This window comes from Vombatus ursinus, unplaced genomic scaffold (assembly GCF_900497805.2).
Source record: "Vombatus ursinus unplaced genomic scaffold, bare-nosed wombat genome assembly UNPS02014820.1, whole genome shotgun sequence".
NCBI lineage: Eukaryota > Metazoa > Chordata > Mammalia > Diprotodontia > Vombatidae > Vombatus > Vombatus ursinus.
In genome coordinates this window covers 21,834,239-21,846,866 of record NW_020954598.1, presented here as the reverse complement: position 1 = coordinate 21,846,866, position 12,628 = coordinate 21,834,239, and the positions used below count along the sequence as shown (strand labels likewise).

The following is a 12,628-nucleotide window of genomic DNA, read 5'->3' as shown; positions in this document are numbered from 1 at the left end:
CAGGATAATTGATAGTTCTCCCGTTGTTTAAATCTGTATTTATTTCTGTGAAGAATGTTTTGTTATTGTGTTCATATAGATCCTGTGTGTCTTGGAAGGTAGACTTCCAAGTATTTTATGCTGATTGCAATTATTTTGAATAAAATTTCTCTTTCTAGCTCTTCCTGCTATGTTTTATTAGCAACAAATAGAAATGCTAAAGATTTGTATCAGTTTATTTTATATCCTGCAACTTTGCTAAAGTTGTTCATCATTTTGACTAGTTTTTTTTTTATTTGATTCCCCAGGGTTCTTTAAGTATATCATCATATCATCTGTGAAAAGTTATAGGTTTGTTTCCTTATGCTTATTCCTTCTATTTTTTTCTTGTCTTTTTGCTATAGCTAGCATTTCTAGTCCAGTACTGAATAATAATAGTGATAATGGATAACCTTGCTTCTCCCTAATCTTATTGAAAAGGCTTCTGTTTATCCCTGTTGTGAATAATGCTTGCTCTTCATTTCAGATGGATACTGTTTATCATTTTAAGAAAAGTTCCCTTTCTTCCTATGCTTTCTAGTGTTTTTATTTATTTTTGGATCTAGTGTTTTTAATAGGCATGACTGTTGTATTTTGTCAAAAGCTGAAATATTCTGCATCTATTGGTATAATCATATAATTTTTTAGTTTTTTGTTGTTGATATGTTCAATCAGCCCTATTGTTTCCCTAATATTGAACCAACCCTGCATTCCTGATATAAATTCAACCCAGTAATAACATATGATCTTTGTGATATATTACTGTAATCTCCCTTCTAGTATTTTGTTTAAAATTTTTGCATCAATATTCAATATGAAAATTGGTCTATAGTTGTCTTTCACTGGTTTTGTTCTTCATGGTTTAGGTATTAAAAAAATATTTCTGTCGGAAAGGGATTTAGTAGAATCCCTTCTTTAAGTATTGGAATTAATTATTCTCTAATTGTTTGATAGAATTTGCTTGTAAATCCATCAGGTCCTTGATTTTTTTTTGTTTTTTTATTTTTTTTAGGAAGCTCATTTATGGCTTGCTCAATTTCTTTTTCTAAGATAGGATTATACAAATGTTCTGGAGCCTGGATTTAGGAGGACCTGAGTTCAAATCTGGCCTCAGACACATAACACTTACTAGATGTGTGACCCTGGGCAAGTCACTTAACCCCATTGCCTAGCTAGCCTAGCTAAAAAAAAATGTTCTAATGCTTTTTCTGTTAATTTGAACAATTTATATTTTGTAGATATTCATTCATTTCATTTTGATTATCAGTTTTATTGGCATGAAGTTGGGCAAAATAACTTATAACAATTGCTTTAATTTCATCTTTGTTGGTTGTACATTCACCCTTTTCATTTTTGATGCTGATAATTTGGTTTTACTTTTTTATTTTTTAAATCAAATTAGCAAGTGGTTTTTTTTTTCATAAAACCATCTCCTAGTTTTATTAGTTTAATGGGTTTTTTACTTTTAATTTTATTCATCTTTAAAAATTTTTTTTTACTTCTTCCTTTTAATTTTATTCATCTTTGATTTTTAGGATTTTAATTTTGTTGATTTATTGGGTATTTTAATTTGTTGTTTCTTTAGTTGCACACACAGTTTGTTGATCTATTCTCTTTTTTACTAATGTAAACATTTAGAGATATAAAATTTCTCTTAAGTACTACTTTGCCTATATCCCACAGATTTGATATGTTGTCTCACTGTCATTATCTTTAATGAAATTATTGATTGTTTCTATGATTTGTTCTTTGATCTACTCATTATTTAGAATTATTTAGTTTCCAATTAATTTTTAATATGTGCTTCAAAGGCACTTTATTGAATGTAAACTTTATTTCATTATGGTCAGAGAAAGATGTATTTAATATTCCTACTTTACTGTGTTACTTTTTGAGGTTTTTATGCCCTAGTATGTGAAGGTACCATATACAGTTGAGAAAAAGGTGTATTCCTTTCTATTCCTACTTAATATTTTCCAGAGGTCTATCATATCAAACTTTTCTAAAATTCTGTCCATCTCCTTAACTTCTTTTTTTAAAAAAATTTATTATCTGTTTATTTTTAACATTTATTTTTTTCCAAAATTTTGAGTTCCAAATTCTTTCCCTCCCTTTAGCCCCTCACACATCCGTTGAGAAGGCAAGATATCAATTATACATGAAATCATGCAAAACATATTTTCATATTAACCATATTGAAAAAAAGCAAGAAAAATAAAGAAAGTAAAAAAATTATACTTTAATTTGCACTCAGAATTCATTAATTCTCTCTGGAGTTCATATTTTCTTCTACTTTTTTTAGTCTTTTGACTTTTTAATTGTTTCTTGATGTCTCATGGAGTTATTAGCTTCCACTTGACTGATTCTTTTTTTTTTTTTTGAGGAGTTATTTTCTTCAGTATTTTTGTACCTCTTTTGTCATTTGGCCAATTCTGATTTTTAAGGAGTTATTTTCTTCAGAATTTTTTGTGCCTTTTTTTGGTGCCAAGCTGTGAGTTCTCTTTTCACAGTTTTCTTGCATAGTTCTCATTTCTTTTCCCACTTGGCATTTCTGGCTAGTGCCTACCCCCATGTCCACAACCTTGGAGTTCATCATTTTCTCTGGCTTAGAGAAATGGCTTACTGTGACTTTTTGTTGGCTTTTCCTTTCAGAATTCAATTTGGCATTTTCTGTGGTCATTTTGTAGGAGAGGTTTTGGAGGAAGTTCGGCAGTTGTGACCCTTCACTCCACCATCTGGACTTCTTTCCACCTTCATGAAGTTTTAATTCACTCCTTTGTCCAAGCCAAAATGTAGTTTTCTAGACTTAGAGTCAGGAAAACCAGAACTGACATACTAGCTCTGATAATTAATAGTTGTCTGACAATAGGCGTCACTCAATCTTTCTGAACTTCTATTTCCCTATTATTTATTAAAATAAAAATAATAAATGTAGGACATATACAGAACTATATATCAAACCCCCCAGTATCTCTCTTGAGCTTCATTCCTGGATCACCAATTCTCTTTTGGAAATTTCAGAGTAGATGACCAGGTGACATATGACACATGTCCAAAACTGAAGCCATTATCTTTTTTCCCCAGGCCCTAAGCACCTAAACTTCCCTATTTCTGTTCAAGAATGCCATTTCAGGGTCTTCTTGCCCCTGCATAGATTACTACAACATCCTCTTAATTAGTCTCCCAGCCTGCAGTCTCTCATCACTTCAGTCCATCTTGCACACTGCTGATAAAGCAATTTTCTTTAAGCACTGATCTGGCCAAGTGATCCCCCTACTCATCTAACTCCAGTGGCTTTCTGTTACTTCTAGAATACAACATAAACTCCCTTGTTTAGCTTTTAAATTCCTCTGCAACCTGGCCCAGACCTCCTATTTCCACCTCATTGTATATTGTTCCCCTCACTCTCACACTCTGCAATCCAGGCAAACTGCCATTTTTTCTTTTCCTCACTCAAGATGCTCCATCTTCCATCTCTGCCTTTTGCTAGGTTTCTCTGATGCCTGGAATGCACCTGCTCCTTATCTTTGCCTCCCAGAACCCCGTTCTTCCTTTAAAATGCTGCTCAAGCACATCTTGTGCGTCATTTTTTCTGATCTACAAATATGTGCCTCTCCTCCAAAACCACCTTATATTTAACTTTTGATGTTTATGTATGCACACACACACACACATTCATATTTTTAAACATTAATTGTCTCCCTCATTAAAATATAGGCTTATTTTGAATAGGGATTATCTCATTCTTTGTACTTGTATCCTCAGTGCCTAAAACATAGTAGACACTTAGTGAATACTTTTTGATTGGTTATTAATTGCAAAGGGTTGTTGTCAGAGAGTTAGGTGGTGAAATGCACAGATTGCTGGGTTTAAAGTCAGGAAGATCAGAGTTCAAATCCAGCCTCAGATACGCACTAGCTGTATGACCTTGGACAAGTCACTTAACCTCTGTTTGCCTGAGTTTCCTCATTTGTAAAATAGGAATCATAATGAGAAATCATCCTCAACTTCTCACTATCTCTCACCTTCAATGTCCAAGCTTGTCTGTTTCACCTTTGCAATATCTCTCAAATACGCCCCATTCTTTCCTCTGACATTGCCACCACTCTGGTACAGGTCCCCGTCACTTCATGCTTGGATTATCACAATAGCCAACTTTGGATTTTCCTGCCTCAAGTCTCTTCCTATTCCAATCTATCCTCAATTCAGCCACTAAAGTGATTTTCCTAAAGCACAGATGGCAACCACCTCACCTCTTTACTCAATAAACTCCAGTGGCTCCCTATTGCTTCCAAGATCAAATACAAAATCGTCTGTTTGGCATTCAAACCCCTTCATAACCTGACTCCCTCCTAGCTTTCCAAACTTGTAATACCATCCACCCTGCCACATATTCTTCGAACCAATGACACTGGCTTCTTGGCTGCTCCAAAAACGAGACCCTCCATCTACAGGCTCTGGGCATTTTCTCTGGCTGTCCCTCCACACCTGGAATGTGCTCCCTCTTCAACGCCACCTACTGCCTTTCCTAGCTTCTTTTAAGTCACAATTAAAATCTCACCTTCTACAGAAAGCCTTTCCCAGGCCCCCTTAATTCTGGTTCCTTCGCTCTGTTAATGATTTCCTATTTCTCCCCTGTGTGGCTTGTTTGTATATATTTGTTTGCATGCTGTCTCCCCTATTATATGGTAAGCACCTGTATGGTAGGGACTATTTCCTGCCTCCTTTTTTGTCCCCAGTGCTAAGTCACATAGAAGGTGCTTAATAAATATTTATTCATTGAAAAATATTATTTACCTCCCGATGTGAGGATCAAATGAGATAATATTTGTAAAGCACTTATTAACACAGTGCCTGGCGCATAATAATCATTATATAAATGATAGATAGCTATGATTAGAATTATTAGCATTGCCATTATTATGATGATAATCAGATGAAATAATGGATATAAAATACTTCGCAAACTTAAAATTAAAGTTCCCAGAAATGTTAGATGTTGTTATCCCTACTTTGCCCCATCAGATTCGAGCTTGTATCAGACTTAATTATATATGCTTCTGATTTCCCTCATTAGATTATAATGTTTGAGGTCAAAGACTATGTTGATTTTTATATTTTCTATTTCAGCACCTAGCATAGTGACTTGCATGTGGAAGAGCTTCATAAATGTCTGGATTGAATTGATTTATCAACCTTCAGTGTAATAATAACTTTTGCTAAGTGCTTTCTATATAGTTTTGGGGGGATGGCGAGCATCTCTGGCCAGTAGTTGAATTGGAAATCCCAGCTATCCACTGATATTATATTTGACTTGTAAGCCTGCTCACAGAGCAAAACAATAATGAAAATTTTTGGTATAGCTGTTCATTAGTTATGAACTCTATTCTTATTACAATAACAGGATAATCAGATTGGCCATTTTGGAAAACTAGTTGACAAGAGGATATCGAATAAAATGCCATGTGGAAAATTGATAGAAAGAAGCTTTAGGAAAAATAGATCATTAAAAATTATTAGAAGACACTGAAATATTATTTGGAACAATTTAATAAGGGTTGATAGCAGCAGGAACACAGTGGTTCCATTGAGAGGATTACTTCTTTTGATCATCACCTTAAATAGTTCTCTGGTGTGTTTATCCTTCCTAAGAGTGACAAGGGCTTCAGATGGCTGCCAGGTACTATTCAAGTCAAACCTACAGTCTTTCCTTTTGATTATTTATGTTTGATTAATTTTTTTTGCTCACTAGTTTTGATAATGAATAAATTGTCTTTATTGATTCAGTTAAGTGATTTTTTTTCTTCATTTCATTTTTGCTGTCCTACTCTTGATGCTTACAAACACTGGTTTCTTTCCATGGTTTCTCTCTGATAAGAGTGTGAGATGATGAAAGAAGAATACACAAAAGTGTTGAGTTTGGAGAATATCTGAAGTAGCTTAAATGGAGAATTTGTGAAGGGGGAGGTTGTATGAAATAAGGTCGAAAGGTAGATGGAAACAAGATTTTGGAGGACCTTCACACTCCCTAAAATGTTTGGATTTTATCCTTCAGTCAGTGGGCAGCATCGCAAGATTTTTGAGCAGGGCAATGCCATGGCCAAATTTTGTGTTTTAGGAAGACTATTTTGACAGCTTTGAGGAAGAGTGATCATAGTATCAGAGAGAATGGGATTAGAAAATTCAACTAGAAGGCTATGAAATCTCAAGCAAATATTGATTAGTGCCTGAATTGAGGTGGTGGCTATGTGAGTGTAATAGATATGTTATGGAGGTAGAAATAACAAAACTTGTCAAATGATTGGATATAGACATTGAGGGAGAGGGAAGAGTCTAGCATAACTCTCAGATTTTGAATGTGGGTGACTGGAATGATGAAGGTTCTTACCACAGAAACAAGGTGGTTGGGAGATGGGGAAAGAAACACTAAATTGTCTTTGACATACTGAGTTTGAAATGCTTATGAGAAATCCATGAGGAGATGGCAGTGAGGTGTAGTAGCTAGGGGACTGCATTTGGAGTCCTGAACTCAAATACCGCCTCGGATACTTGCAGCTCTGTCATGAAGGATGTCCCTTAATCTCTCTGTGCCTCATTTAACCTCATCTATAAAAAGAGGGGCTTGGCCTTGGCTTTTAAGGTTCCTGCCAGAACTGAAGATAGCAATTAGGGCTGAACATATATAGATTTTATGTCATTTAGAAATATTACTTGATCATATGAGAACTGATGAGATAGCTAAGAGAACACACATTGATAAAAGAAACAGCTCAGAACAGTCCTGGCAAACACTCATGTTAAGAGAGGAGAGCACTTAATGCTGAAAAAAGAGTATTTTTAACTAGATTGAAATGTAAAAATTAAATATGTGGGCTAGACCTTACTGAAAAAGAAAGTGACTCTCTGGTTATGTCAGGTACTATTAGAAATGTTCAAGTATATATTTAGCACCCAGTAACAACACTTTTTAGTGTGACAGTAGGGTATGGTGGAAAGAGAACTAGACTTTAAAGTTGGGAGACATGAATTCAGTTCTCAGAATGTGACCGTAGTTTGTCCCCTTGTAAAAGGCACACTGCAAAATGAGATGAAATCAAAGATGAGATTCTCATACATCTAGTTTCCTGATTTGTAAAAAGGGGATCATAAGAACCATTCTTGTTTTCTCATAGGATGAGATAATGTATGCAAAGTGAATTGTCAAGTGTAAAGCTTTATAAAAATGTAAAGTGGTGATGCTTTGATTTTTATTATCATAATTTAATGATACTTTCATATTTAATGTACTTTATCCTGAAAGTAGCTTAATTGATCAGTATCTTACTTATGAGGTGAGGTTTTTCCAGAGAGAATATTTTAAGGAGCATTTAGTATTTAATTTCAGTATCAAGATTTACGTTTCCATTTTTTAAAAAAAATCCTAACTTCTCTATTTATTCTTGCCTTTCTAGTGATATGCAGCTTTCGTGGATCCGTACCTCAAGGCTTAGTCCTGGAAATAGGAGAAACTGTTCAGATTCTGGAAAAATGTGAAGGTTAGTATGGTGGAATGAGAAGAAAGTGTGTGAACAGGATCTATTTTCAGTCATCATGAAGTTACATTTTTTTGTAGACTATCTCCACTAAAGTCCTCTGACACTTTCTGGTGGCGTAGAGGCTTTTTCAAGTTCCATGCCATTATGTTCTTTCTCTTCATTCTAATCTGAACAAGCTTTACCCATTCAGGCAGGACCCAGTGACATACTTTACACATCTTTTCTGAGCACTAGCCTCACTAAGGTCAGAGAGGTTGGTCACCATTTTGGTGTCACTATAGTGACATTTTCAGCTATAGAAACTCTTAAAAACCTCTACTGAGTCAGAAAACAGTTGTAATCCGTGTCTGTAGAGGGAGTACCACATCAATGAAAGGACAGATCATTTAACTATTGAAAAAGACTAACAGATTTTGAGCAATCATTTTGAAACCTTGAAACATCAGATCATCAAAATATTTAGACAAATTCCATCCTGACCCACTTTCAGGGGGGAAAAAAGCTCAAGCACTACTGATACTAATCTAGTGTTAAAGAAGGCCATGGGTCAGGATTTTTAAGTTAACCATCTGTTGGAACCCGATTTTTACATTCTATCCAAATGTAGTTTTTTTTTTTAATTACTCTTAATTAAGTTCAACTAAACATCCATTATTTCAGATATGTTTGGCTAATAGTAGATTTGTATGGCACTTGGAAAACTAATTGGGTGTGTTTAAAGAACTGTGAGGACTTTATGCTTTCTAGCAAATTCATTTGTAGATCCTTGTTTGGCCAATGTGCCTGTCATAAAGGCTAACCTATATATAATTTGAAATGGATTGCTTTGATGACATTCTTTCTTTGAACATGACAATGTGTAGGCAGTTTTACATGGAGAATTAAAAGACCAATATGTCTATGAAGCATATGGTTATATGGTTATATAGAAATTACATTCGATGTATCATTTGTCAGGGATGTTTTAGGTAGGATTATTATTGAAGGCTAAGAATAGGACTTCCTGACCTTTTACGGTCGCTTTTTATTCAGTTTTTCTATGATTTCATGTTGAAAGGTGAAAAAGGAATCCATGTGTAACACAATTTTAGTTGTGATTGAAGTTCATATATCTGAAATCTCTGAAGTATAATTATATTTTTATGCAACAAACTTTCAATGATCCATGTTAGGAAGAAGTAGGGGAGAAAATCTGTGTTTGTCTAAAAGTATTTATATTTTGAATCTTTTATGAGTTGAATAATATATTTGCAGTAGATTTCACTTTCAAAATAGTTATCTTTAAATCATTATTTTAATTTTCATTTGTTAAATACTCCTAAGTGATGGTGAGAGAAGTACCCCAGAATGAGTTGCTGGGTGGCACAGGCAAGCTAAGTTGACTTTTAAAATGTCCTGAAGGATTACACAGGAAGTAGATAATCCATATTTAGGTAATTGAAAATTGAATATAGCTCCAGATAAGATTATTTTCTCAGAGATACAAGCTATTGCTAAGTACAAATCTCTATTGCATGAGTGATAAGGCCTGAAATTTTGTGTTATTTCTCATCTCAAGGTTCCTTGGTTATTTTTTGGAAAGGGACCTAAATAGAATGTTGTAAAGTCCATACCTTTTAAAAAATGTACCTTTTAAAAATGCAACTGTTAATATAAAAGTATTTTTATTGCTAACTGTTTCTAAATTATTCTTTAAGTGTTTGTTAATTTCTACAAGTATTGTAAATAGGAGAAATTCCATTTCAGGGATTGAAAATGCAATATGGTACATTTAAGTTATCTTCCCAGAAATATTCATGATAGGATTTGGATTAGAGTTTAAAATGTGTTGCCAGTAGTTGCAGGTTCTAGAAATCATAGATGCATAGATCTAAAAGGGATTTTGAGAAATAATTCTTTTTTCTGTTCCTTATTTCTGATAGTATAGTTACATGGAAACCATCATGGGAAAAAAGTTGCCTGAAATCTAATCCACAATCCTCCTAATGGAATTTGAATTCATTTCCTGTTGTCCAGAGTATGATGGGAATTAATTGTTGCTTTGGAGGTCTATTACTAAGTTCCCTCAGTCTTCTTCATTCTAAATAAATTCACTTAATTCAGCCCTTATTCAAGTGCTATTTCTTAAGCCTATAATAATTTTTCCAGTTTCCCTTTCAGCCATCTCTAAACCTTCTCTAGCTAAATGATAATTCTCTACTAATTCAAAGCAATGTTCTGATTAAATGTATAATATTGTTCCTTTATACAGTGGACATCTTAGATGTTTATAAAAAAAGTATATCTCATTTAAAATAAGGACTCTTCTCTACATTTTTAAATGCAGGACTTGAATTACATTATAAAATTAAAATACATATAATTAACATCAAGCTCTGTATTTCCTATTTTCAGACTCACCAATTTAAATTTAGTATCCCATGAATTTGGTAAATCACTAATGTTATCATTCATATACCAAAATCCATCCTGCTGTTGACATATCATTAACTAATAGGTTAAGTATATTTTAATCATATTATTGTAGTGCTAATGGGACCATTGAAATCATGCAGTTTAGACCCCTCATTTTACAGACGCAGAAGTTGTGCCCTGTGGAGGTTATGTTAACAAATCTAGTCAAAGCTGGACTAGAATTCAAATCTCCTGATACTCTGCTTAATATTTTAATGGCATTTCAAAACATTCTTGATGTTTCTCAGATAATGAGATTAACAGTGAAAAGTTTCAAAGATTGAATTCTAATAACTAGGACATCCTGCCTAAGATGCTTAATAACTAATATGCCATATATAATAAAAGTCTATGCTCTATATCACATTCCAAACCCAAGGCCATTGGCTGAACTAAATTCAAGAAACTCAGATCATAATCTTAGATATCATGTCAAGGATCCCCACAGCATATAATTCCTTACAATATGACAATAGTCTACAAAGCACAAAAGACTTAATTTCTAATCTTTGATCAATGCAACTCACGTACATAGATTTAGAACACTGTAGCCCATGTTAGGTAACCATATGATCAAATGTTCTTCTAGCTTATTTAGAGGAGAAAACCAAAAAAGAAAAAAAGGAAAAACTCATCCTCAGGAATTGTTTTTTATTTCTTGTTTTCAAATATCCTATACATCTCAGAATTTGGAGAAGGGAAAAAAAAGCTTTCTATCAAACTCAACCCTGATAGTCAAAAAAAATTTTAAAAAAGGAAATCAACCATTTTCTGAAATTATTCATTCCATTTCTCAATTCTGAATGTTTTCATTGGCTGTCTCCCATGCCTGGAATCTTCTCCCTTCTTACCTGTGCTTCCTAACTTCCTTGGCTTCCTTCAAGTTTCAGCAAAATTCCCACCTTCTGAAAGAATCCTTTCCCAGTCTTTCTTAATCTTAGTGCCTTCTCTTTGGGACTGCCTCCGATTCATACTCTATTCGTGTGTGTGTACATACAGAGAGGGAGAGCGAGCTTGTTTGTACGTAGTTGTTTGTATGTCATTTCCCCCATCAGACTGTGAGCTCCTTTGTATCTCCAACATTTAATACAGTGCTGCCTGCCACATAGAAGGCACTTATAATACTATAATTATATATATATATATAGTTATAAAAATAAATACTAGCTGACTGACAGACTAAATAAAGTCATAGACATTTCATTCTGAACTCCTGAATTATATGAATTCTCTTTTGAAGGTCTTTATCAGAGCTATGTAATGGGGAATTCTCATTGATGATAAGGTCTGAGGGAGGGGAAGGATCAAATAGGCATTGCGGATAGAGAACTGACCTAGCACTAGGAGACCTGGGTTCAGGTCCCACCTGTGAAACACATTTGTTCTGTGACAGGAGAAGCTTCTTGCAGATGCTTGAGTGACTCGCTGAGGAAGCCTTTCCTGATCCCTCTTAACTCTAGAGCCTTTCCTCTGTTAATTATTTTCAGTTTGTCCTTTATATGATGTGTTTGTACTGTTGTTGTTCAGTCATTTCAGTCATGTCCAGCTCTCCGTGACTCCATTTTGGAGTTTTCTTGGCAAAGATACTGCAATGACTTGCCATTTCCCTCCTGTGTTTATATTAGCTGTTTTCATATCGTTTCTGGCAGTAGATTGGGAGATCCTCAAGGGTAGGGGTGTTTACCCTTCTTTGTATGCCCAGATGTGCCTAAAACACAGTATAGAGTATTAATATTTTTTTCTTTGACACACCCCTGTTCCTAGTTTCCATATTTCTTTTGAAAATACCATCATCCTTCCATTGACCTAAGTTCACAACCTTGAGCCATGTTCAACTGTTTATTCTTCCTCAATTCACCTATCTAATTAGCTATCCAGTATTTGTCATTGTACCTCCATAGCATTTTTGTATTAATCACATGTTCTCTACTTTTATCACAACCATCCTAGTTCAGGCCCTCATCATACCTTATGTGACATGGTCAGACCTGTGCTTTAGGAAGATCATTTTGGCAATTGTGGAGGATGAGCTGAAGTAGAGAGAGACTGGAGTGAGGGAGACCAACCAGGGGGCTATAGTAATGGTCCAGATGTGAGGCTATAAGGGCTAGCAACAGGGTGGCATCTGCGTGAGTGGAGAGAAGAGGATGAATAGAAGAGATGTTGTGAAGGTAAGTAAGATTTGGCAATAGATTAGATATGTGAGGTGAGAGTAGTCATGAGGAATTGAGGATGTCACCAAGACTGTAAGCCTAGGTAGCCATGGTGGTGGTGGTGGTGATGTCTTCTACAGTAGTAGGGAATTTTGGCAGATGGGAAGGTTTTAGGGGAAAGAATGATGAGTTCTGTTTTGGACATCCTTGAGACGTCTATAGGACATGCAATTTGAGATATCTAGTAGGCAGTTGGTGATATCAGATTAAAAATCAGGAGAGAGATTAGGGCTAGATAAATACATCTAAGAATCATCTGTGTAGAGATGATTACTGGGCCTGTGGGAGTTGACAAAATCACAAAACAGGGTAGTGTGGAGGCAGAAGAGAAGAGGACCAAAGGCAGACTCTTGAGGCAAACCTGTAGTTAGTGTTTATGATCTGAAGAAAGACCCAGCAAAAAGTTTG

General features: G+C 34.8%; 1 protein-coding gene across 1 annotated transcript in view; it reads left to right on the top strand.

Moving 5' to 3' along the window:
* Window positions 1–6,927: 6,927 nt before the first annotated feature.
* Window positions 6,928–12,628, top strand: part of DOCK3 (dedicator of cytokinesis 3) — a 392,714-nt gene continuing 387,013 nt past the window's right edge. The window contains exons 1-2 of the mRNA XM_027837282.1: window positions 6,928–6,934; window positions 7,470–7,553. Of these exons, the coding sequence (XP_027693083.1) occupies window positions 6,928–6,934; window positions 7,470–7,553 (91 nt within the window). The remainder of the gene's footprint in view (window positions 6,935–7,469; window positions 7,554–12,628) is intronic.